Below are 26,576 nucleotides of genomic sequence, written 5' to 3'. Positions count from 1 at the left end.
CTGTGTCAGTTTTAAAATGGGAGAGGGGGCATCCTGGCTACTTGACACCAGAAGAGGGGAGGGCACAGAGGTACACAGACAGGTCGGTAACAGTTGACCACAAAGCAGTGTGAGATAGCTGCTGCAGGACTGCCAAAGTAGTGTGCAGCAGTATTGTATACATACAGACAGGTGGCTTTTCACATTCCACAGGCTCATAGGTTTACTAAACAAGTATCAATAATATCTAGATACAGCAGGTAAAATTCCAGTGAATAAGGTGGGATAAATCCACCATAGTAACTGTAAAAATATTTCTCATTTCATAAATAACAATAAATCCCACAAGTAGCTGCCTTTTACCAAGTCTGAAGAAGCACTAATACTCATGATACTCTGTATAACAAACAGCAGGGCAGCCAAACTGTGCAGTCCAGCTACATATAACCTGCTATTAATAATTACACAACGCTGAGCTCATGCTATGCACATTAGTCATACCCTAAGTGTGGCGATCTCTGCAGAGCTTACACGGATGCTAATCAATAGTAGTTTCAACTGGCAAGCTCAAGAGTCTTGTCTCCTGAAGTAGACTGTGATGGGGCAAGGGCAGTCCCTGGAGATGTTAACTCCAGTTTCATTTTCCTCTCCCTTTGTACAAGTGCTCATAGGGAGAGTTACAGAAGGGCTGCTGGGGTGGTAGAGGAGGGAGAATGCCTGTGCGAAGGCAGGGATCTTTATCAAGGTACTACTGATTCAATCCTAGCTGTGGAGGTATTTTGTTGTTTGTGTTGTTTATTATAACACTTTGCCATTAAAGATTTGCTCCTACCGATTACTGCTGTTCTATTTCTACTGAGATTGGGTCTATATTACAGAGTTCTGCCAGCATAGCTGTGTCAGTCAAGGGTGTGATGGGGTGTGAGCCCTGAATAACACAGCTGAAAGCCCAGTGCAGATGCAGTTAGCTGGTAAAACAGCACTTTCAGCAGCATAGCTTATTTCATTCTTGGGGGGGGTGAGGGGAGTGCTTTGCTGGTACACTAGACTGGTATTCCTATACCGCTAAAGCACTCCTAGTGTAGACCTGGCCAGAGACATCCCACCAGTTTACACAGAAACTGACAGGGGCAGAGCTAATTCAAATCAGCCTTCATTCAGGGACTGGTCAATTACCTTGTGCCATTTTGCTGAATATTACAGAAAATTGGGTTAAATTCTAAATGTTATGGTGTGCTAAATTCTATAATAAACAAAGCTTAACCCTATGAACACTTAATTACTCTTCTTTACTTCATTCCAACATTCATCAGGAGTCTGTACACAACTGTGCTGGAGAAAAATCTCACGTGATAATGTTTGCAGATGTTATGGGTGTAAGAATGTGGTATGTAATATGTTAGTTTGTATATTACAAGAAAAAATGGCAAAACACAGTACTTACATTGTCCAGTGTATACCCCGGGTACCTTGGGTGTAAGCTCAGAAAGATGGTCTGACACCATCACTTGCTCTTGAACCTAAAAAGGAAACCAAGAAGTGCAGTGGATATTCATATGTTGTATATAGTGTATTGCTGATACAGTGTTATTGATGTGCAAAGAACTATGTGCACAAGAAAGAAGACAAGCCCTGGACCTAGAGTGCTCACAATCTTAATTTGACAGATAAAATAATGAGACATGACAACAGGCTGGGACAGGGGGAAGGACAATCTGTAAGAACAGAAGAAAAAGAAAAAAGACACCTAGAGGAAAGGTTTCAGAGTAGCAGCCATGTTAGTCTGTATCCGCAAAAAGAACAGGAGTACATGTGGCATCTTAGAGACTAACAAAATTATTTCAGCATAAGCTTTCGTGGGCTACAGCTCACTTCTTCAGATGCATAGAATGGAACACACAGACAGAGGAAAGGGATAAACTATAATTTACAAAGAAATCTTATCACTTATGGTGCACTTATTTCACATGACACTAGTGTATTATAAATGAACACAAGATTCTCATTCTGGTGAACTGCAATTTGGTCTCATTCTGATGAATTGCCAGAATGTGGGTCCATTAATCCAAATACACAAACTCTATTCCACACTAGCTGTGTGGATTTACTGTTTCCATATTGTGACAGAATATAACCCTGTGTTCACACCCTACAGACTATTGTAATAATGTGTGTACAATGTATGTCTTGTGAGGTATTATTTAAAAACTCATAATTTGCTGATAAATAATATCATGGTAAATGCACATGGAAACATTATATGTAATAAGTTGTATTTTTCTCAATGACCTGGAAGAAAACATAAAATCATCACTGATAAAGTTTGCAGATGACCCAAAATTTGGGAGAGTGGTAAATAATGAAGAAGACAGGTCACTGATACCAAGCAATCCAGATCGCTCTGTAAGCTGGGTGCAAGCAAATAATATTTATTTTAATATGGCTAAATGTAGCTGTATACACCTAGGAACAAATAATGTAGGCCATACTTACAGGATGGGGGACTCTATCCTGGGAAGCAGTGATTGTGTAAAAGATTTAGTGGATAATTAGCTGGACATGAACTCCCAGTGGGATGCTGTGGCCAAAAGGACTAATGCAATACTTGAATGCATAAACAGGGGAATCTTGAGCAGGAGTAGAAAGGTTATTTTACTTCTGTATTTGACATTGGTGTGATCACTGCTAGAACACTGTGTCCAGTTCTGGTGCCCATGAGTCCAGAAGGATGTTGATAAATTGGAGATGATTCAGAGAAGAGCCACGAGAATTATTAAAGGATTAGAAAACCTGCCTTATAGTGATAGACTCGAAGAGGTCAATCTATTTAGTTTAACAAAGAGAAGGTTAAGGGTTGACTTGACTACAGTCTATAAATACCTACCTAGGGAACAAATATTTAATAACGGGCTCTTCAGTCTTGCAGACAAAGGTATAATACACTCCAGGGGCTGGAAGTTGAAGCTAGACAAATTCAGACTGGAAATAAGGCTTAAAATTTTAACAGTGAGAGTAATTAACCATTGGAACAACTTATCAAGGGTCATGGTGGATTCGCCATCCCTGACAATTTTTAAAGCAGAACTGAATGTTTTTCTAAAAGATCTGCTCTAGGCATTATTGTGGGGCAGTTATCTGGCCTGTGTTATGCAGGAGGTCAGAACAGATGATCACAATGGTCCCTTCTGGCCCTGGAATCTATGAGTCTATTATACTGGAATGGAGAATAGTGCTTATAAAATTTGGGGATGACACTGGACTGGTGGGGCGTTGCAAGGACTTTGGAGGACAGGATTAAAATTAAAAATGATCTTGAGAAATGAGAGAATTGGTCTGAAATTAACAAGATGATATTCAATAAAGACAAGTGCAAATTACTACACTTAGGAAGGAAAAATCAAAGGCACAACTTCAAAATGGGGAATAACTGGCTAGGTGGTAGCACTGCTGAAAAGGATCAGGGGATTATAGTGGATCACAAACTGAACATTAGTGAACAATGTTATGCAGCAGTGAAAAAGGCTAATCTGGGATGTATTAACAAGAGTGTTTTATGTAAGACACAGGAGGTAATTGTCCCATTCTCCTTGGTGATGGTGAGGCCTCAGCTGGAGTACTGTGTCCAACTCTGGGCACCACACTTTAGGAAAGATAAATTGCAGAAAGTCCAGAGAATAGCCACAACAATTATAAAAGGTTTAGAAAGCCAGACCTATGAGGAAAGGTTAGAAAACTGGGCATGTTTAGTCTTGAGAAAAGAAGGCTGAGGGGGGACCTGATAACAGTTCTCAAATATGTCAAGGGCTGTTATAAAGAGGACAGTGATCAACTGTTCTCCACATCCACTGAAACTAGGACAAGAAGTCATGGGCTTAATCGGCAGAAGGGAGATTTAGGTTAGATCTAGGAAAAACTTTCTAACTATAAGGGTAGTTAAATGCTGGAACAGGCTTCCAAGGGAGGTTGTGGAATCCCCATCATTGGAGGTTTATAAGCACAGGTTGAACAAACATCTGTCAGGGACGGTCTATGTTTACTTTGTCCTACCTCAATACAGGGGGCTGGACTTGATGACTTCTTGAGGTCTCTTCCAGTCCTACATTTCTATGATACTTTAATCATTCATGTGGCTCTTCTCTGAACTCTCTCCAAGTTGTTAACATCCTTCTTGGATTGTGGACACCAGAACTGGACACAATAGTCCACTAGCAGTCACACCAGTGTCAAATACAGAGGTAATACAACTTCTCTTCTCCTACATAATATTTCCTTATTTATACATTAAAGGATCACATTAGCTGTTTTGGCCCCAGTATCGCATCAAGAGCTCATGTTCAGCTATTTATCTACTATGACCTCCGAGTCTTTTTCAGAATCATTGCTTCCCGCATCATATAAATATGGTCTGCATTCTTTGTTCCTAGATGTATGATCTTACATATTTGGCTGTACTAACATGCACATTGTTTGCTTATGCCCAGATTACCAAGCGATCCAGATCAGTCTGTATCAGTGAACTGTTTTCTTCATTACTTACCACCCATCCAAACTTTGTGTCATCTACAAACTTTATCAGTGATGATTTTACGTTTTCTTCCAGATCATTGATAAAAATATTAAATACCATAGGGCCAAGAACCAATCCCCAGAGGACCCACTAGAAACACGTGCTAGATGATGATTCCCCTATTGCATTCTGAGACCTATCTGTTAGCCAGTTTTTAGTCTATTTACTCTGTTGATTTTATATCTTTATAGTTTTTCAATCAAAATGTTGTGTAGTACCAAAGCCAATGCTGTACATAAGTATATTACATCTACACTATTACCTTTATCAACCAAACTTGTAATCTCATAAAAAAGATATGAAATTAGTTTGACAAGATCTATTTTCTATTAACACATGAGGATTAGCATTAACTATATTATCCTCCTCTAATTTTTTATTCCTGTATCAGCCATTCCATTGTTTTTTCTAAGTGTCAAGCTGACAGGCCCACAATTACTTGGGTCACCTGTTTACCCTTTTTAATATTGGCACAACATTAATTTTCTTCCAGTCCTTTGGAATTTCCCCAATGTTCCACGACTTACTGAACTTTAAGGGGATGAAATCACAAGAGAGTCTTTTATACCATGACAGATGAGCAAGTGCTCCCTGACAGATTATATTGCTCTGCTTAGTTCCCTGGCTCATAAGGTAAGTTGCCTAGCTGCCACAATTTGGATCTGTAGAGAAAATTTTCACAAAGAACTTTTGAATAAGTTTTAGTTCAGGGTTTACTTTTATAGCTGACTTAAGCCCAGTGTCACAAGCAGGATGTGAATGGTCCAGGCCTATTGGTCAGAACAGGAGTTGGAAGCCAGGTCCGGATACCAGGTGATCAGAGTCTGAGATAGGCCAGAGGGCAAAAAGAGAGTCAGATGTCAGCAGGGTCAGGTGGAGATCAGATTAGGCAGTAGGAGCAAGTAATGCAGGGGATGCCATCCTAAGCAGGGAAACCCAGTTGCACAGATGAATTCCTGTTCCTCTGCTTGGTTCAAATAGAAGCAGTGAATCAAACAGGATTCCTGGAGTTCCACCCATCAGAGGCCAAGGCTTGAGTCCTCTGTCAGAGGTGAACTTTGAGTTCTGATCACTTTAAAACAGGTGACTGGGTGGCGGGTTGGAACATACTGGTGCCTAAGAGCCCTGTGAACTGGCGTTTGAGACCTGCAGCCCTGACACTCAGAAAAGTAAAAGTTGTGGATTAAAAACACAGATAAATTTCAAAGCGGTATACACATGCAGCTGGGTCTAAACCAAAAGAAATTCTGTCTTATCTCTATCCACATAATTAAAGAAGAAGTTTGTGTATAATATCACTATAGCCTTCATTAAATGCTCATGAATAAATCAGAAAAGACAAAAATTGGAATACAATATTCATTTTGAAAACAAATTTCTCCCAGTAATATGATTGGCGATAAAATCCTCAGAACAGACTGACAGCCATATCAGTCCCAGCTTCAGTCCCTGATATCAATTATTGCCACTGGAACTATTCAATGGAAATAGAAGATAGTTTCCTTAGAAATCCTCATTAATATGTGTCCTACCTGCTTATCATCTGTTCTTAAGCCTGCTTGTGTAAAAGGTCTCTCATCTCCCTCCCCATCAGCAGTTCTTGGTCTCTTTAGCTCTTCCTCATATCTCAGCGAGCACACATTTTCAATTTCTCCATCATAAGTCTCATCATAGCAGAATATGGCCTCTAGAATATCATCATCAGTCGTGAACAATATAGTATCCCCAAAGTGCTCTGGAGCTGAAAAGCACAATAAGACATTAGGAATTAAAAACACAACATGAAAGCACTGCAAACCAAGGGCTTCAGTACACTACAATATGGAACTATGTTTTAACATGTGTTGAGTAATATGTTTAACTAATATGATTGTAAATTGTAACAGACAAGGGACAATTTATTCCTTGTCTATGCTACAGTTTACAGTCATGTTACAGTAGAACCTCAGAGTTACGGACACCTCGGGAATGGAGGTTGTTCGTAACTCTGAAATGTTCCATAACTCTGAACAAGACATTATGGACTTCAGCCACAGGGGGCTGGGGCTGCAGCCGCAGGGTCGGGGCGGTCAGGGCTTCTGACCTTTGGGGTGCCAGGGCTCTGGGCAGGGACCTCAGGGCTTCTGCCCCACAGGAGCAATGGGGCTCAGGGCTTTAGACGTGGTGGGGAGTGCTGGGGTTTGGGGCAGAAGCCCCATGGTTCTGTTCTTGATTTCAGCCCCGTCACAGGCATCGGGGCTTGGGGCTCCCCACTACTCTGCTCCTGGTTTCAGCCAGGGGGGCCCACTGGGGCTCGGGGCTTTAGCTACTGGGGGAGTGCTGGGGCTGAAACTGGTCCTCTCCTTGTAGCTAAAGTCCTGAGCCCTGGTGCACCAATGGGTAGGGTGACCAGATGACCTGATTTTATAAGGACCTTCCCGATTTTTGGGTCTTTTTCTTAAATAGGCTCCTATTACCCCCTACCCCCTGTACCGATTTTTCACACTTGCCGTCTGGTCACCCTACCCATGGGGCTGAAGCCCTGAGCCCTCCCCAACCTGGAGCCCTGATCCCCCACTTGCGGCTGCAGTCCCAACCTCCCATGGCTGAAGCCCTGAGCTCCAGGGCTAAAGCCCTAAGGCAGTACAGTATTTGTGGTTTTTTGTCTCCGCTGCTGCCTGATTGATTAATTCCGGTTCCACATGGTGTCCGGTTGACCGGTAAGTCTGTAACTCTGGTGGTTGTATCTTTGAGGTTCTACTGTAGTTAACATGTTAAAACACAATTTTTTATTGTAGTGTAGGTGAGTCCAGAGAATCCAGATGATTTTTAAACATATCTAAAATATAAATCTGTAAAAAAAGATCTCATACACATAAAAACAAGGACAATCCAAATAAAGCCCAAGACTGTAAGCTGTCTGGGGCAGAGACAATCTTCTGTTTTTTTGTCTGTTCCCTGTCCTGGCTGGGGACTCTAGGAGCTATAAATATAAAAAAAATCTCTTTACAGAGGATACATCTACATTTGAGTTGGGAAGTTTGATTCCCAGCTCATGCAGAGGTACCCATGCTAACTCTAGCTAGCATGCTAAAAACAGCAGTGTAGCCAGGTGTCGTTTTCACAAAGAAAATGAGGGATCATACTATACCTCCAGACAATGTTCCTGAAGCCTTTGCAATTTCTCCTTTGAAGATGCATTGCTCATCTAATAGCATTGTAATATCCTTCACACCTCGGAAGGAGTGTATTCGGGATTTATTATAATTCCAAATCCTAATCATAGCTACTTGGCAGGGATTCACAAAGTCAATATAGATATGGTGAGGCTTCCCAGGAGTAAAGGGTGCTAGCCAAAGGTGCATGTCATCCTGTGTCCGATTTACCCCATCAGTTAGATTGGTTATTACTCTTGGATCTTTGCCATAGGCTGGTAAAATATTTATATCAGGTGGCTCAGCTTTTATCTTTGAAATCTGAACAGGCTCTCCTTTGGAAGTAAAAACTTCAATTCCATTAAGACCAACATAGTGTCTGTCTCCCCACGTGGATTTAATGTCTATTATTAAGTGCCGTCCATATGGCAAAACAGGGATTTTAAAATCATTTCCATCATCTGTCTCCATGTAATTTTCTTCTTGTCTTTTTGGTAGCACTTGTATTCCTTCTTTCCTCACAAGCTGATGTTCTCCGTGCCGGCTGATTTTCTGCTGATGGAGAAACTCATCAAAGATATCCCCTTGAAAATCCATGTTGGAGATTCGTCCACGGTGAGAATAATTGAACTTTAGAAGGGAGTTCCAAGACTCCTGCAGAGTGTGTTCTTGTTCACTATGCCACCCAGCTCTGAAGTTTTTTAGACCATTGACACTAAGGACTTCATCTGAAAATAAAATCCAAGAAAAGTCTTTATATATGTAGACATGATGAGAAACTAATTCCCACAATGTAGACTATCAAACGTAGACCATTGCGTTGGTTATGTTGGATCCTCTTGCTGTAGCATTCCGTTCTAATGCTGCTATTACATTGCTTCTCTCCTCACACCCAATGTTAAAATCTCTGACTCCCTTTCCCATCTTAGTGTTAAAATAATTATGTCAGTAAAGGTTAATGTTGAGACACAAACCAACAAAGGAAGGAATCCAAGTTTTAGGGCTGCCTGAGCATCATCAGCAGAGCACTGTTATGGAAATACAAGTCAATTACAAGATCATCGTGCAAATTTTAAGTGAAAGAACTTGGTCCAAAGGCCTCTGAAATCATGGGAGGCTTTCAATGGGCTTTTGATTGTAGTATACAAGAGACTGTAGTGACACAGATGTGCAAGTATACTGGTGCAGCTTTGTATAAAGGTACAGATTAGGGCTGTCCATCGCAGTTAATTCATGCAATTAACTCAAAAATATTAATCACGATTAAAAAAATTAATTGCGATTAATCACACTGTTAAACAATAGAATATCAATTGCAATTTATTAAATATTTTGGACGCTTTTCTACATTTTCAAATATATTGATTTCAATTACAACACAGAATACAAAGTGTACAGTGCTCACTTTATATTATTTTTATTACAAATATTTGCTCTGTAAAAATGATAAACAGTGTTTTTCAGTTCACTTCATACAAGTATCATAATGCAATATCTTTTTCACAAAAATGAAACTTACAAATGTAGATTTTTTTTGTTATATAACTGCACTCAAAAAAACCAAAACAATGTAAAACTTTAGAGCCTACAAGTCCACTCAGTCCTACTTCTTGTTCAGCCAATTGCTAAGACAAACACGTTTGTTTACATTGACAGGAAATAATGCTGCCTGCTTCTTATTTACAATGTCACCTGAAAGTGAGAATAGGCATTTACATGGCACTTTTGTAGCCAACATTGCAAGGAATTAACGTGCCAGATAATCTAAAAATTTGTATGCCACTTCATGCTTTGGCCACCATTCCAGAGAACGTTTCCATGCTGATGATGCTCATTTAAAAAAACGTGTTAATTAAATTTGTGACTGCACTCCTTGGGGGAGAATTATATGTCTCCTGCTCTGTTTTACCTGCATTCTGCCATATATTTCATGTTATAGCAGTCTCGGATGATGACCCAGAACATGTTTGCTTTAAGAACACTTTCACAGCAGATCTGACAAAACGCAAAGAGGGTACCAATGTGAGATTTCTAAAGATCGCTACAGCACTCGACCCAAGATTTAAGAATCTGAAGTGCCTTCCAAAATCTGAGAGGGACTAGATGTGGAGCATGCTTTCAGAAGTCTTAAAAGAGCAACACTCCGATGTGGAAACTACAGAACCCAAACCACCAAAAAATAAAATAAACTTTTTGCTTGTGGCATCTGACTCAGATGATGAAAATGAATATGCATCGCTCCGCACTGCTCTGGATCGTTATTGAGCAGAACCCATCATCGGCATGGACGCATGTCCTCTGGAAGGGTGGCTGAAGCATGAAGGGACATATGAATCTTTAGAGCATCTGGCATGTAAATATCTTATGATGCCAGCTACAACTGTGCCATGCAAACACCTGCTGTCATTTTCAGGTAATATTGTAAACAAGAAGCAGGCAGCATTATCTCCTACAAATGTAAACAAACTTGTTTGTCTGAATGATTGGCTGAACAAGAAGTAGGACTGAGTGGACATGCAGGCTCTAAAATTTTATTGTTTTATTTTTGAGTGCAGTTATTTTTTACATTTTACATTTGTAAGTTCAACTTTCATGATAAAGAGATTGCAGTACATTATTTGTATTAGGTGAATTGAAAAATACTATTTTGTATTTTACTGCGCAAATTTTTGTAATAAAAATAATAATATAAGCACTGTACACTTAGTATTCTGTGTGGTAATTGAAATCAGTATATTTGAAAATGTAGAAAACATCCAAAAAATTAAATAAATGGTATTCTATTATTCTTTAACAGTGCCATTAATCGCGCAATTAATCGCGATTGATTTTTTTAATCACACAATTATTTGCAATTAATTTTTTTAATCGCTTGACAGCCCTAGTACAGATGCATAAAAGGAAGCTGCTCTTTGAAGTATTCATAAAGAAAGAATGAAATGCTAATTGTTAACCCGCATCTTCCTACCCACAGTGCTCTACAATTTCACACATAGATGTTGAGCATTACCTTTTATTATTTTACTTTTATAGTCACTTTTTATTGCCAGGAGTGGTCTGCATGTGCATCATATACTGAACTATGTGGATCAAAGAACAGATGTTGGATCCCATGCTTTTTTCCAGTTACCTTTTTAGTTGTGGTTTGTAGAGATTTTAATTATTTCAAAACAAATTTATTTTTCTTTTCAGGAAAAATATGTACATAAAGAATCAAGGGATTTAAACAAAAGCACCGTGGTAAATGCAGACTGATAGAAGACACAATAATTTGTTATAATAGAAGATCTTATCGGGTGTAATCCCATATTGCAGGGGTGGCCAAATTTACTGACCCTCCGAGCTGCATACGACAAGCTTCAGAAGTTGGAGAGCTGGGTTGCGCCTGCCAGGGCTTGGGTCTTCAGCCCCACGGGAGGCTCCTGCTGGGGCTTGGTCCTTCAGCACCCATCCTGCTGAAGCCCCAAGCCACCATAGGTGAGCCCTGCAGGCCTGAAGTTCCGAGACCCTCCTCCCCACTAGGCAGAAGCCCCAAGACACCCTCCCTCCCTGCTGCAAGGCAGAAGTCCTGAGCGCCTCCCCAAAGTGTGGTAGGTGGAGAATGGGGAGGAGAGGCTCTGTGAGCCTCACTTTAACAGTAAAAGAGCTACATGTGGCTTGCGAGCCACACTTGGGCCACCTCTGCCATATTGCTTGACCAATCAGAACTTCCATTGACTCTTTGACAGGCTGCTGAATCTGGACATTGGAGTTATATTTTTGTGTCAGATAGCTAAACTTTCATGCACTTGCTGTATGAATAAATTGTACTTGTGTTTTTGAGTAAACAGCTCACCAGGAGAGGTTCAGCTAATGATCCTGCCCAGACAAACCACTGACTGGGCCTCACATTGGTTATAATCATATATACATGTTTCAGTGAAAGGTAATGAGAACTAATGGAGATCTAAGTAGGACAAGAAAAAGACATTCTCAAGAGGTTGGGGCTCAAATCCATTAAATTTGTAAGGGGTGTCTGTAGAAAAATGAGTTACCCTGTCAAACTACATTGGCCTGATGTGGTTACAAATATTCTTCTCGGGGGGGATGGAGGAGTTTGACACAACAAGCCACAGACTCACTCACACAGCCAGGGGAGTGGGACATAACCTTTATGCCAGGGATCTATCATTGGGGGGCTATGGGGTGGGAACCAATGACTTTACACTATGTTGTATTTTGAGATAACAGTGTAATACTTTGTAAACACATTTCTAGCACAGGCAGCAATATTAATCCGGCACTTGCTTATACAGCAATTTAACTTTTATTTACTGTATTCTTTCTCCTTTCTATCTAATAATTTTTTAATTAACAAACTGAAAATGATGCTAAAAAGGAAAACACACTGAAAACTTCGAGTTAATCATTGCTGGGCATTCTAATTGTAATGAAGGAACTGACTTCTGAACATAAGGATGGCTGAAGCCTTTGGTCATAAAGATAAGTGCACAATGGGGGGCCATCTCAAAAAGTGCTGACAAGATGCTAACTCAGAGGCTGGAGCATGGAGAAAGTCTGAGACAAGGGTGAGTGTATCCTTGGTTACAGAGTCCTGGGGGGAGTTTTTTTTCTGCACGTGAATGTAAGTTTAGGCCTATAGCCAGTACAGTGATAGAGCACATACAATCTGATGCGAGGGAATACAATTCTCAGGCAAGGGATAATGGGGGTTGTGTGTTCTAGTGGAGCAGGAATTGGACCAGGAGTCGGAAGACCTGAGGTCTATTTCCAGGACTGCCACCAATTTCTTGTGTGACCTGGGGAAGTCACTTCCCCTCTGTTTTCCCTCCCACCCTTTGTCTGTCTTGGTTTACTCAGATTGTAAGCTCTGCAAGATAGGTGCTGTCTCTCACTATGTTTCTGCAGTGACTAGTACAATGGGATCCTAATGATGGCTGGGTCTCTAGGAACTACTGTAATACAAATAATAATAATATTAAAGGAGAAGAGGGTCTCCTATTGTTTCCCTCCTCTTTCCTTTGTGTGTCTCATTTCTATGCACACTGTAAGTCGCTCTGGTCAGAGACCAGCTTTCTGACATACCAGTAAAGCACCAGACAAGTATAGCACTATACAATTAATAATAAATGAAGCTCCCAGCCAAAAACCCCATTAAGCTGGAGTTAAGATTGTAAATATTAATAATTTCAGAGAAAAAAATATTAAAGTTTTTTATTTAAAAAAACAAAAGGAACTTGAAATCCTTGAAATTCAAAGTTAAGGTTACCCACGAAAAGCCCCACAGAATAATGGATGACAAGGTTACTTACTAGTCACTATGCTTGTGAGAACACTAGCAGGGCTAGATTTAGAGGTCAGACTCTTCCAGAAAGCACTGGTCACTGCAGCTATGTCAGTTTTTCCAACTCCAAATGTTCAAAAATCATGAGTTAGGTCCCCAAAATCAGATTTTTTTTAAATAATAAAATATCAGGTTCTATTTATTTGCCTTAGGTTTTTGAGTCTTTAAGGGTCATATCTGTAAGATTTTCTCTACAACTATGAAATCTTACATTTTACAGAAAATGAAAGTTGACCTACAGTAACTCCTTGCTTCACGTTGTAGTTATGTTCTTGAAAAACGCGATTTTAAGTGAAACGATGTTAAGTGAATTCAATTTCCCCATATGATTTAATGTAAATGGCGGGGGGCTTAGGTTCCAGGGAAATTTTTTTCACCAGACAAAAGACTATCTCTATCTATCTATATATATCTATACACACACACACACACACACACACACCCCAATTTAGTACTATACACAGCAATGATGATTGTGAAGCTTGGTTGAGGTGGTGAAGTCAGAGGGTGGGATATTTTCCAGGGAATGCCTTACTGCTAAATGATGAACTAGCAATCGGCTGAGCCCTTAAGGGTTAACACATTGTTGTTAATGTAGCCTCACACTCTACAAGGCAGCAGAAATGGAGGAAGGGGAGACAATATGGCAGACAGAGACAGGCACACACACCATGTGTGGGAGAGAGAGAGATATGTGCATTGCCCCTTTAAGTACGCTGATCCCACTCTAAGTACATTGCCTTTTTAAGAAGATCAGCAAGTTGAGACAGCAGCTGCTGCCAGCAAGCTCCCTCCATCCTGAGCCCTGTTGTGTCCCCCCCCCCTATAAAGATGGGGTAAGCGGGGCAGGGGGACACCCTGACATTAGCCTCCCTCTTCTCGCTCCCTGCACAGCAAGCAGGAGGCTCCCATGAGCAGCTCCAAGGCAGAGGGCAGGAGCAGCACATGGAAGTGGGGAGAGGGACAGCTGAACTGCCGGCAATTGATAGCCTGCTGGGCGGCTGCCGCACAGGGAACTTAGGGGAGCGGGGAGCTGATGGGGGGGATGCTTTTAGTCCACCCTGGTTCCAAGCCCCCACCAGTTAGCTCCAATGGGCTGCTCTTCCTGCAAGCAGAGGACAAAGCAGACAGCTGCCAAACAACATTATAAGGGAGCATTGCGCAACTTTAAACGAGCATGTTCTCTAACTGATCAGCGACGTAACAACGAAACAACGTTAACCAGGACAACTGTAAGTGAGGAGTTACTGTACTCACATAATCCGATGAGTCTAGGAGCTGGGGCTTTAAGAAAAAACACCAAATATAATGAAACTCTTGACGAAATCACAAACGTTGGCAGGACTGCTGGGCACATGTTTCTTTTTGGCCCTGAATATTGGTTGTAAGGTTACGTAGAGAGCCACAACACTGACTCCATCCCAGCTCCTGTCCACTTAATCAGAATCCATAACTGAGACCGTGAAGAAGTGGGGATGAAGGTTGGAGAGTGTGCAGTTATACTGACAATCTACTCAGAGAGAGACCATTATTGTTCTTTCTTCTTTAATGACCATCAGTGTAACCCTTCTGCCAGGGGTAGCTGGCAGCAATAAGGTCCAGGTTCAATATCCAGGGGTCCCTTTTAACAATACAGAACAGAACCGGCTCAAGCGTCCACCCAGTAGTCTGGGAAAACTTAACACAACCCCATGGCACCTCTAAGAGGTAATACTTCCCTATAACAAAAGAACTTTTATTTAAAGGGTAAGGAAATCAAGCATTAGTTTGGGAAAACACCACAACCACATTCAACAGCATGTGACCATAGGCAACCTTAACCCAACAGTGCTTTGGGCAGTGTCCTTTGCCCCAGCTTTCCACCTTGTGGTGGGAAAGTCAGACCAACAAATGTCTCTTGAACACATCACTCCTCTCTCCCTCCACTGCAACCCACTCACAGGTAGCTGTCCTTGGTTATCAAAGACCCAGAGTTCAGAAGTGTGTTCACAAGGTTCACCTCTCACACGTGGAGGATGTGGGGAGCATCGAGCAATGTCTCTGTGGTCACTGTGCTCCTCTGCAACTGGCTCTTTGCCACTACTTCTGCCTCTGCTGCTTTTCCCTGCTACCGCTGGTCGTGTGCTGCTGCTGTTGGATGCTCATTGCCACTTCTGTGATGCCATATTCTGAGGTTCCACTGCTTAACCCAGGTCTTCAGTTATTTTAGCTCTTAGTGATTTCTCTGGGTAACAGGGAAGCTCATTGCCAGTACAGCCTCTGCATTGTCTTTCATTTCACCACTGTACCTCCACCAGGTCTAAGACATAGACCTTCTTATCTGTGATTCAGCCCCGGTAATCACTGAACAGAAATGATGTCTCTCAGCAGAGTCGAATTAGCTCTGTCTTTAAACACCGGAGAAGGGAAGGTCAAATGGTGTCTAGGACTCTTTAGGTAGGGTCCACACCATCAGGTAGTAGCACCTACCCCCTCTCTCCACTGGGATTTGGCATTCCTAACCCCTGCTTAAGTGCCACCCAGTCCCATGTCATGGTCCATTTTGTAAGAGCGCCTACTAATTCCCCCACATGTAGTAAGAGGTTTCTACGTACTGTCTTTATATGCCCAGGCTCCATTTAAGGTTTAATCTTGTAGACCGCAGATCCCTGAGTGTTTCCACCACCAGTCACTGGGAAGTGGCACAGAGTGCAGGAGATGCCAGCTGGACAGCTGGTCCAGAAGGACTTTGACTACCTCGGAAGGGGAGGACCTTAGTAACCTGGCCAGAGGGCCAAGCCACAAACAGGAAGCTGCAGCTCTAGGAGTGAAAGGGGCAGCAGAGTGAAACAGACGATGGGCAGAGACACCACCAGAGGAGAGCAGCGGCTGGCAAGAGCTAATCCCCAGAACCACCAGGAAGAGGCAGCTCCTACAGTGAGTCAACCCTGTGAAACATACTGTAAGTGACGGTATCTATACAATCTCAGAGAGAATTAAAGGTGACAATTGATTAAGTCTAAATTGGGTAGACTTGTGACTCGGTTTCCCAATTTTTACCCCCAACAGCAATGATAGATTACTTTTTATGTTATTAAATGTTATAATATAAAACACCCAGGATATGGAATGTGGTCGACTTAGTATTACTGAAGGAACCACAATGTTCACATTTCCTGCCTTTTTGGTGCTTAATTTCTCAACAATGCTGCATTAACATTTTTTTCCCATTTAATTTATGCATCATCAAAACAAAGATTTACGGCTATGGTAAAATACAATATAATCCAATGATATAAGCTTTACATGACCATATTGTGAACTGGTCCAATATTTTGTTCTCAGTGTAGGGACGTCATTTATTTTGTATGGTCACAACCCCTTGGTTAAACTATATATTCTGTCTGCTTCATTACAAAGTGGGTCTCAATTTCTTAAAATAATACAAAATCTGATTAAAGGATTTATATAGGATAAAATACATCCCAGAATTAAATGAATGGAATTTAGGCATATAAAACAAATAAAGGTTTAGGTCTACCAAATATAGAGCTGTATTATATAGCTCAGGGATTAGCCTGAATTGGATTCTCTCCTGCAAACATGTGCCGGCCACCTTTACCACCTCACAGAAAATGTACTTGTGTCCAGACAAATAAATGTGGTCAAAGAAATGAGGAAAAATTGAAAAAGGTGTTCCTCACCCCTTTTCTGTTGTTGATGATGTATGAAGGACTGAAGCTGCAGTGGCATCCATAGGTGCGGGAAGTGGGTGTGCTGCAGCCTGCCTCCAGGTGTGGCCCCAGCCTCAGCCCCCTCACCTCTGTCTGTGTATCCCACTCCCGGAACCACGGCCCCACTCCCGGAACCCACTCTAGGGGTGTGTGGACAGGAGTAAGGGGGGACGAGGTAAAAAGTTTGGGGACCAGGGCCGCCCAGAGGATTCAGGGGGCCTGGGGCAAAGCAATTTCGGGGGCCCCTTCCATAAAAAAAATTGCAATACCATACAATACTATATTCTCCTGGGGGGCCCTGCGGGGCCCGGGGCAAATTGCCCCACTTGCTTCCCCACAACGGGCGGCCCTGGGAAAAATAAACCTTCCGCATCTCGGCACAAACCCAGTTTTGAGAAAATTTCTTTACAAGGTATCACTGGTTCTCAGCATCAGCTAGTGCTAAAAGGCACTAAAGCTCATTAAAAGGGTTGGACAAATATTTTCCGTCAAAACTTTTTTTGGATCGAAAACTAGGGGTTTTTAAAAAGCAGAAAAAAATCATGCACAATGTCTGCTTTCCTTCAAAATTTGTTGTGTTTTTTTAAATTGAAAAGCTGAAATTAGTCTGCCAAAACCTGAATATGGTTTGGGGTTTCAGAAGTGTGAGACCAAATATTTGCTGCTTGCTGTGTTTGATTGCTTAAAGAAACAATACAAAAATTCTGCTTAAAAAAATCCAAAACTTTTGAACCACCTCAGCTTGTGACCAAATGCCTGAGCCCATCCAGTCAGAGATTTTTCCAGGTTTCTGATACTCTGCTGGCTTCCTTGACTCATATCTGTCTCCATAACTTTGGGTTCATTTAGCTTAGAACATAAGAACAGCCATACTGGGTCAAACCAAAGGTCCATCCAGCTCAGTATCCTGTCTACCGACAATGGCCAATGCCAAGTGCCCCAGAGGGAGTGAACCTAACAGGTTCACTGTGAGAGCTCAAGTGAGCTCTCTCCTGCCATCCATCTCCACCCTCTGACATACAGAGGCTAGGGACACCATTCCTTACTCATCCTGGCTAATAGTCATTAATGGACTTAATCTCCAAGCATTTATCTGTTTCCTAGACACTGGCTCCATGGGGTCCATCACAAACTGGAGACGGTTACTGTGGGTTTGTCTTTAGTATAGCTTATGTACATACTCCACAAACTGAACATTTGAGCTTGTCCAGAATCTGGGATGAGCCTATGTTGTGAAAACTGAAATGCTCAAAATGCATGTGAATGGACACAGGGTGCTAAAATTAAATTAACCCAGAGGTTCTCAAACTGGGGGTCGGGACCCCTCAGGTGGGTCACGAGGTTATTACTGGGGGTTGTGAGCTGTCAGCCTCCACCTCAAACCCTGCTTTGCCTCCAGCATTTATAATAGTGTTAAATATATATTAAAAAGTGTTTTCAATTTATAAGGGGGGCGGGGTGTTCGCACTCAGAGGTTTGCTATGTGAAAGGGGTCACCAGTACAAAAGTTTGAGAACCACTGAATTAACCCTTCTGAAGCCTCAGGGAATGCAGGGGAGAGGGGTCTCCCTTGGTAGGGTTGGGAAGGAGGTAGGTGGTGTAGGATATTGGTCTTCTCATGTGATCCCTCCCCCAGTGGCTAGTTTAAATGAAGCTACCTTCCCCTGACATGAATCTCCCTATGGCACTGAAATTAAACATAGACTATAATTTGGCATTTGAGAAGTGAAAGGGATGGTAGCCCTAATGGAAAAGCTAACAGTTTGGCTCTTCTGCAAGCCTCAAACTGCTGAATGAGCTTTAGGGTAGGGAAGGCTGTGCCTCCCAAACAGCCTGGCCCTGCCCTCTATCCGACCCCCACCCACTTCCTGCCCCCCGACTGCCCGCCCCCCTCAGAATCCCCGACCCATCCTGCTCCTTGTCCCCTCACTGTCCCCCAGAGACCCTCCCCAACCACCACCCCGGGACCCCACCCCTGCTCCCTATCCCCTGACTGCCCCGACCCCATCCACTGAGTCCTGACAAACCTCCAGAATGCCCACAATCCAACCCCCCCATTCCCTGTCCCGACTGCCCCCCCAACCTCTGCCCCCTCGACTCCCTGCCCCTTATCCAACCCCCCGCCCCGGCCCTGGCCCCTTACCCCCACCTCCGCCCCTCTCCCGGAGCCTCAGCACATCCAGGAGTGTCCCTGAACAGCGCAGCAGCCCCGTGCCTCCGGCGGGGCCTGAGCTCCTCCCCGCTCAGAGCCACGTGGTAAGGGGGTGGGGCTGTGAGCTCCAGTGGGGCCTGAGCTCTCTCTACTTGGCCTGGAGCTCGCAGCCCTGCCCCCTTACCATGCGGCTCTGAGCGGGGCGGAGCTCAGGGGCCCCGCCGGAGCCACACTGTACCACAGTTCAGGGACGTTCCTGGGTGCGCTGAGGCTCCGGGAGAGGGGCAGAGGTGGGGTCGAGCTGGGGAGGGAGCCTCGGCCGTTCTCGTGGGGGCCCCTGCTGAGCCCGGGGCCTGGGGCAAATTGCCCCACTTGCCCCCCCCGCTGGGTGGCCCTGTTGGGGACCACTACTTTACGTTTCGTTAGCTGTTCTGACTATAAAAAGTGTTCCAGCGCCACTATTGGCATATTTTGACTCCTGAATTGTCCAGTTTGGCCAATGTACATAGCAGAGGGGCATTGCTGGCATATATTACATTGGTGGATGTGCAGGTGAATGAACCGGTGATGGTGATCTGGTTAGGTCCTGTGATGGTGTCGCTGGTGTAGATATGTGGGCAGAGTTGGCATCAAGGTTTGTTGCATGGATTGGTTCCTGAGTTAGAGTTACTATGGTGCAGTGTGCAGTTATTGGTGAGAATATGCTTCAGGTTGGCAGGCTGTCTGTGGGCGAGGGCTGGCCTGCTACCCAAGGTCTGTGAAAGTGAGGGATCATTGTCCAGGATGATCGGCCAAACTGGACAGTCCTTACGGAAAAGGATAAATGGACACAAATCAGATATTAGGAATGGCAATATAAAAAAACCCGTAGGAGAACACTTCAATCTCCCTGGACACACAATAGCAGAGTTAAAGGTAGCCATCCTGCAGCAAAAAAACGTCAGGACCAGATTTCAAAGAGAAACTGCTGAGCTTCAGTTCATCTGCAAATTTGACACCATCAGCTCAGGATTAAACAAAGACTGTGAATGGCTAGCCAACTACAAAACCAGTTTCTCCTCCCTTGGTTTTCACACCTCAACTGCTAGAAGCGGGCCTCATCCTCCCTGACTGAACTAACCTCATTATCTCTAGCCTGATTCTTGCTTGCATATATATACCTGCCCGTGGAAATTTCCACTACATTCATTAGACAAAGTGGGTATTCACCCACGAAAGCTCATGCTCCAATACGTCTGTTAGTTTATAAGGTGCCACAGGACTCTTTGCTGCTTTTACTAGAATATGTTATGATATAAAATGGAGATTTATACTTTGGGTATCAGATAAGGGTTTTGATCCAGTATTTGCACCTATTTAGTGTATTTTAGAGTACTCGTTTTTTCTAACAAATAAGGGATTATCCATCTCATCATTTAGAATGCATTTAGACGCAATAGCAGCTTTTCATAATCCTGTGGATGGTAAAATCAATTTTTTCTTGTTATATTGTCGAAAGATTTTTAAGGGTCAGTTGAATCTTTACCCACCAGTTTCTCCATGGGACTTAAACCAAGTGATAACATTTGAACTTTTATCAGCTTGATATTTATTTCATCTTTCCATTAAAACAGCCTTTATTATAGCAGTTACGTTGGCTAAAAGAATTAGTGAATTTTATGCCTTGATGGCAGACCCTCCATTTACAATTTTTTATAAAGATAAACACCCACATTTTTTTTACTTAAAGTAATTTCTGATTTTCTTGTTAATCAATGTATTAACCTGCCAATACTCTTTCCAAAACTTCACACTCATAAGAGTGAATTAAAGTTACATTGTTTGGATGCAAAAAAAGTTCTGGCTTACTATTTAGACAAAACTAAAGTGTTCAGACCTCCCAACTGTTTATTTCCTATACAGATAACTTCAAGGGAAAAGTGGTTAAGAACGTAAGAACGGCCATACTGGGTCAGACTAAAGGTCCATCTAGCCCACTATCATGTCTTCCGACAGTGGCCAATGCCAGGTGCCCCAAATAAGTAAAGCCAAGCACCTCACTGCTAGGGGACCACAGGCCAGCCAGAAACTGCTCCCCAGGCCCCAGCGAGATTTGAACTCATGACACCTGGTTTACAAGACCAGTGCTCTGGGTCAGACAGTTCAATGAAGTGAGTTATAAGAATGTTTCACATTCTTCTTCTCCTACTATTAAAACACATTCTACCAAGGTAGTTTCTACTTCAGCAGCATAGGTCTATTTCATTAATTGAAATGTGTAAAGCAGCCACATGGAGCTCAGTACATACTTTTACTAAACATTATGCATTAGACATAGCTGGCATGTCCTTATTTACTTTCTCCACACCAGTCATGATTTTATAGACCTCTATTATATCCCGCCTTAGTCATCTCTTTTCTAAGCTGAAAAGTCCCAGTCTTATTAATCGTTCCTCATATGGAAACCATTCCATATCCCTAATAATTTTTATTGCCCTTTTCTGAACCTTTTCCAGTTTCAATAAATCTTTTTTGAGATGGAGGGACCACATCTGCACACAGTACTCAAGTTGTGGGTGTACCATGGATTTATATAGAGGTAATATGATATTTTCTGTTTTATTAGCTATCCCTTTCTTAATGATTCCCAACATTCTGTTCGCTTTTTTGATTGCCGCTGCACATTGAGAGGATATTTTCAAAGAACTATCCATGATGACTCCAAGATCTCTTTCTTGAGTGAAAGCAGCAAAGAATCCTGTGGCACCTTATAGACTAACAGACGTTTTGCAGCATGAGCTTTCGTGGGTGAATACCCACTTCGTCGAAGTGGGTATTCACCCACGAAAGCTCATGCTGCAAAACGTCTGTTAGTCTATAAGGTGCCACAGGATTCTTTGCTGCTTTTACAGATCCAGACTAACACGGCTACCCCTCTGTTTCCTGAGTGGTAACAGCTAATTTAGACCCCATCATTTTATATGTATAGTTGGGATTATGTTTTCTAATGTGCATTACTTTGCATTTAGCAACATTGAATTTCATCAGCCATTTTGTTGCATCTCAAGAGAAAAAGATTTCTCAAAATTTGTCAGAGTCCTGTTGCCAATGCCATGAGATGTAGCGATTGAGGGTCTGGATGGTGCACTCTTCCCATTTTTATGATAGGAGATATGGCAATACAGGTAAGTGTTTGAATTTCCTTTTGTAGAGAAGAAACTAGTTCATGTACCATTGCTGTCTTGGCTATGCTGGAGCAATGAGTATCATTTTGGCCGAGTCCTGTCTGGTCTTTTTTACCACCTTAAACAATAATGGAAAAGGCAGGAAAGCATACATCAGATCTGTCCCCGAATTGATGAGAAACATATCCATCAATGACTGAATGTCTATCTCTTCTCTCAAACAAAAGTGAGGGCATTTGGTATTGAGGCTGATGGCAGAGATCTACATTTGGAAATCCCCAAAGATTGATAATGTCTTGAATCACTGATTCTTCTAGAGACCATTTGTGAACCTGAGAAGAGTCTCTGCTTAGTTGGTTTGCCAGTTTATTGTTAGATCCTGCTACATGCATCACAGTTGGATAAATTTCATGACATATACACCAGTTCCATAGTTCTATTGCTTCTCGGTAAAGTTGTGATGGATGGGCACCTCCTTGTTTGTTTACAGAATATACTGCTGACGCATTGCTGATGGCAACTTGCAACACAGAGCCTTGAATCTGAGGGAGTAAGGATTTGAGTGCTAAATGGATAGCCTTTAATTCCAAAACACTGATGTCAATTTGCAATTCTTGCAGATTCCAGAGACCCCCTGTTAATAATTTGTTGAAATGTGCCCCCAACCCATCTTGGAAGCATCCGTTGTAATTATTACTGAAGGAGGCGGGGGGTTGAACATTATTCCCTTGAGTACATTCCTGGGCTTCATCTACCATAGAAAAGTATTCCAAGCTTTCCTTGGATTGTAAGCATCGTGTACATGCTGTGCACCGTGAGAATGAAATTTCTTGAAATCCAGAGGTTTCATTCTGAATCTTGTGTAAGGTGTAACAGATGTTGTTAAAGTCACATGACCCAGAAAGCTGAGGAAGAACAGTACTTCCTGCAGTGATTTCTGGAGAAAGCTGGATTTCAGTTTTTGGGATTTTTTCTCTGGGAGGAATGCTCTCATTACTGTGGAGTTGACAACTACTGCTATGAAAATAATTGTTTACACTGGGTGCAATATGATTTTTTCTTGTTTGTCGGAAAACACAATTTTTGGAATAGAGAATACGTGAAGAGAATGACTTTGTTCAACTCGACTTTGGAATGAGCTTTCAGAAGCCAGTCACTGAAATATGAGAACACAAAAATGCATTGTCTGTTCAGGAAGGCTGCTATTACAGAAAGGCATTTTGTAAAACCCCAAGGTAGAGTAGAAAGGCCAAATTGGAAAACCTTGTATTGGACCTGTCCCAGGGTTAAATGAAGGTAGTTTCTGTGAGATGGTTGAATGGAAATTGGATGTAGGTATCTTTTAAATAGAGAGCAGCAAGCTAATCTAGAGCAGAAAGAGAGAGGATGACTGATCTAAGAGTCAGCATCCTGAAGTGAAAATTCCTAATGTATTTGTTTAATTTTCTCAGATCTGGGATTGATCAGAAACCTCCATCCTTCTTAGGAACCAGAATAAAACCCCTGATTCCTGAGATCCTCCAGGACTTCCTCTATTGTTCTCTGTAGTAGAAGAGAATGGATTTTTTCCCTGAGAATTCTCTTGTGAGAGGTGTCCCTGAAAAGGGAAGGAAAGGGAGAGTGAAATAGTCTTGAACTGTATGGTGTAACCCTCCTTTCCAAAATCCATCTGTCCATAGTGATGTTTTGCCATGTATTGTAAAAATCAGACAGACAGTCTCCACAGGGTAGACAATGAGCATCTATGGTTCGTTTGCAGTTCTTGGTTTTAATATCAAACTTGAGGTCTAATATTAGGCAAAAAGAAGTCATAGAAAAGTACTTCAGTCTCATCTTGAGTTTGGAGAATCTTTTCCTAAATTGAGACTGAGAAGGAGGAGGCTGCTGTTGTTGCTGTTTTTGATAAAGATGTTTTCTTTGAGAGTAATAAAAAGACTGTGAAAATGTTATATTGTCTCTGGTATCTGAATGAGAATGGAGTTCTCTGTCTGAAAGACCGAAAGGGTTCTAGACATCTTGCCATAGATCTAGTTTCTTTAATCTTTTCCAACACCTAATCTGTTTTAGAACCAAACTGACTGTCTCTCTCTCAAACAGAAGCTCCTTAAACTTTGACTTTGTCTCAGGGGAAAGAGAAGAGGACCATAAAAGGAAGTTACCTTGTGCAGTAACGATGGTTCTTCGAGATGTGTACCCCTATGGGTGTACCATTGTAGGTGTGTCTGCATACCTGTGCATTGGAAGCACAGTTTCCAGTAATCACATAGTGTTCTGCGAAAGAATGAGCAGATGCCTAAGTTGCTGCCCTACAGATTTCTGAGATTGGAACATTCTTGAGGAAGGTGATAGAGGTGGAAACCACTTCATCGAGTATATGCAGATTCCAGATGGAGGTAACACACTGAGAGCATGATAGCAGTGGCTAGTACAGTTTGAGAACCATTTGGAAAGTCTTTGGGCTGATATTGCTATGCCTTTTGATCTTTCCTCAATGGAGAGGAAAAGCTTCGGAGATTTCCTAAAGGCTTTCGTCCCGTTCAGATAAAAGGCTAAGGGCTTGTCTTCACTACCGGGGTAAGTCTACCTATGTTATGTTACCCCAGCTACATGAATAACGTAGCTGGAGTTGCAGCAAAGAATCCTGTGGCACCTTATAGACTAACAGACGTTTTGCAGCATGAGCTTTCGTGGGTGAATACCCACTTCTTCAGATCTGAAGAAGTGGGTATTCACCCACGAAAGCTCATGCTGCAAAACGTCTGTTAGTCTATAAGGTGCCACAGGATTCTTTGCTGCTTCTACAGAACCAGACTAACACGGCTACCCCTCTGGTAGCTGGAGTTGACACAGCTTAGATTGACTTCCCCCGGTGTTTTCACTGCACTGCGTTGACGGGAGATGCTCTCCCATCAACTTACCTTAATCTTCTTGGGGAGCTGGAGTACGAGGGTCAACTGGAAAGCACTCTGCGATCGATTTGGCGAGTCTTCACTAGACCCGCTAAATCAACCCCTGCTGCATCAATTGAAGCAGTGTTGATCTCCCCATAGTGAAGACCAGCCCTAAGGCTCTCCTAACATCTAGCATATGCAGTATAGCCTCCCTATTATCACAGTGAGATAGGAGAAAAGGTTGGTAGGTGAATGAGGTGCTTTATGTGAAAAGACGAGGTCATCTTAGGGTTGAACTTTGAATGTGGCCTAGGAATAACCTTGTCTTTAAAGAATACTGGGGGGGGGGAGCCATTAGTGCTGCTATCTCCCCTATTCTCCTCACCAAGGTGATGGCTGCCAAAAATGCCATCTTCATTGACAGGTATGAAAGTGAACAGGAGGCCATAGGTTCAAAGGGTGGTCTAGTCAGGCTCTTTAAAACTAGCTTTAGGTCCCATGTTGGAGTGGGATATCTGGGTTGGGGACAGACATTGCCCACGAGGAATCTCTTTGTACCTGAGTGGGTGAAAACTGAATATCCTTCTGTTTGCTGATGGAAAGCCGTTATGGTTGCAATGTGTACTTAGAGTGCACTGAGGGATAGCTCTGACATTGAGATCCTGTATGTAGTGCAATACCATGGGGAGAGTGGACGATGATGGGGTAATTTGTCTGGAATTGCACCAAACCTGAAACACAGTCCACTTCTGCAGGTAAGTGTGTCAGGTAACCGATTTTCTACTGTGTAGTAGCACTTCCTGCACCTCCTTGGAACCATGAAGGAATCAAGTTTTGAGACAGAGGATCTGCAGGTTGGGATGGAGATTTTGTCCTTTGTTCTGCAAAAAGAGGTAAAGGGATGGGTTGAAGAGGGATTGGGGAACATGTTGCCAGCTGTGTCAGATATGGGTAACACGTCTGTCTTGGCCTCCTGGAAGCAATCAGAATGATGCTTGCTTTTTCTCTTTTTATTTTTATCAGGACCTTGAACAGCAGAGGGAATGGGAGAAAGACTCTTGTCCCATGGAAGAAGGAGAGCATCCCCTAATGAATGTTTCCCGTGGCCGGCTCTGGAGCAATAGAGTGGGCATTTCCAGGTAAGTAGCAAACAAGTCTATCGTCGGGGTCCCCATTGATAGAATATGCTGTTGGGTTCATTTCCCACTCATGGTCATGTGAGAACTTGCAGTTGAGACTGTTTGCTGTTATGTTCTGCACTGCCAGTAGATAAGCCGCTGATATTAAAACATTGTAGCGAACGTTTTAATAGCTTTAGCGCTTCTGCTCATAGGGAGGATGGTCTTGCACTCCCTTCACGATTTATGTAATACATGCACGCTATGTTGTCTGACATAATTTTTGTGTGCTTATTTCTGATCAGTGGAAGAAAGTGAGCACAAGTATTTCTGACCACTCTGAGTTCGAGGAGGTTGATGTGGAGAGTTATCTCCATGGGCATCCACTTTTCCTGACTCTTGAAGTTGTTGAGATGTGCTCCCCAGCCAATTAGGGATACAATGTTGGGGGAGATGTGTGAACAGGACCTCCATACAGACCTTTGTTGGGTCTTTCCACCAATCCAGGGAGTGT

General features: G+C 42.5%; 1 protein-coding gene across 7 annotated transcripts in view; it reads right to left on the bottom strand.

Moving 5' to 3' along the window:
- Nucleotides 1-26,576, bottom strand: part of LOC123344345 (katanin interacting protein) — a 177,514-nt gene that overhangs the window by 59,530 nt on the left and 91,408 nt on the right. For 6 of the 7 annotated variants that reach the window (XM_044980454.1, XM_044980456.1, XM_044980452.1 and 3 more), the window contains 3 exons: nucleotides 7,677-8,408; nucleotides 6,079-6,287; nucleotides 1,424-1,499 (listed from right to left, as the gene is read on the bottom strand). In XM_044980454.1, the coding sequence (XP_044836389.1) occupies nucleotides 1,424-1,499; nucleotides 6,079-6,287; nucleotides 7,677-8,408 (1,017 nt within the window). The remainder of the gene's footprint in view (nucleotides 1-1,423; nucleotides 1,500-6,078; nucleotides 6,288-7,676; nucleotides 8,409-26,576) is intronic. The other variant, XM_044980457.1, reaches the window with a different exon arrangement.

The sequence above is a fragment of the Mauremys mutica genome, chromosome 11, assembly GCF_020497125.1.
Source record: "Mauremys mutica isolate MM-2020 ecotype Southern chromosome 11, ASM2049712v1, whole genome shotgun sequence".
Lineage (NCBI taxonomy): Eukaryota > Metazoa > Chordata > Testudines > Geoemydidae > Mauremys > Mauremys mutica.
This window is presented reverse-complemented; position numbering and strand designations above follow the sequence as displayed.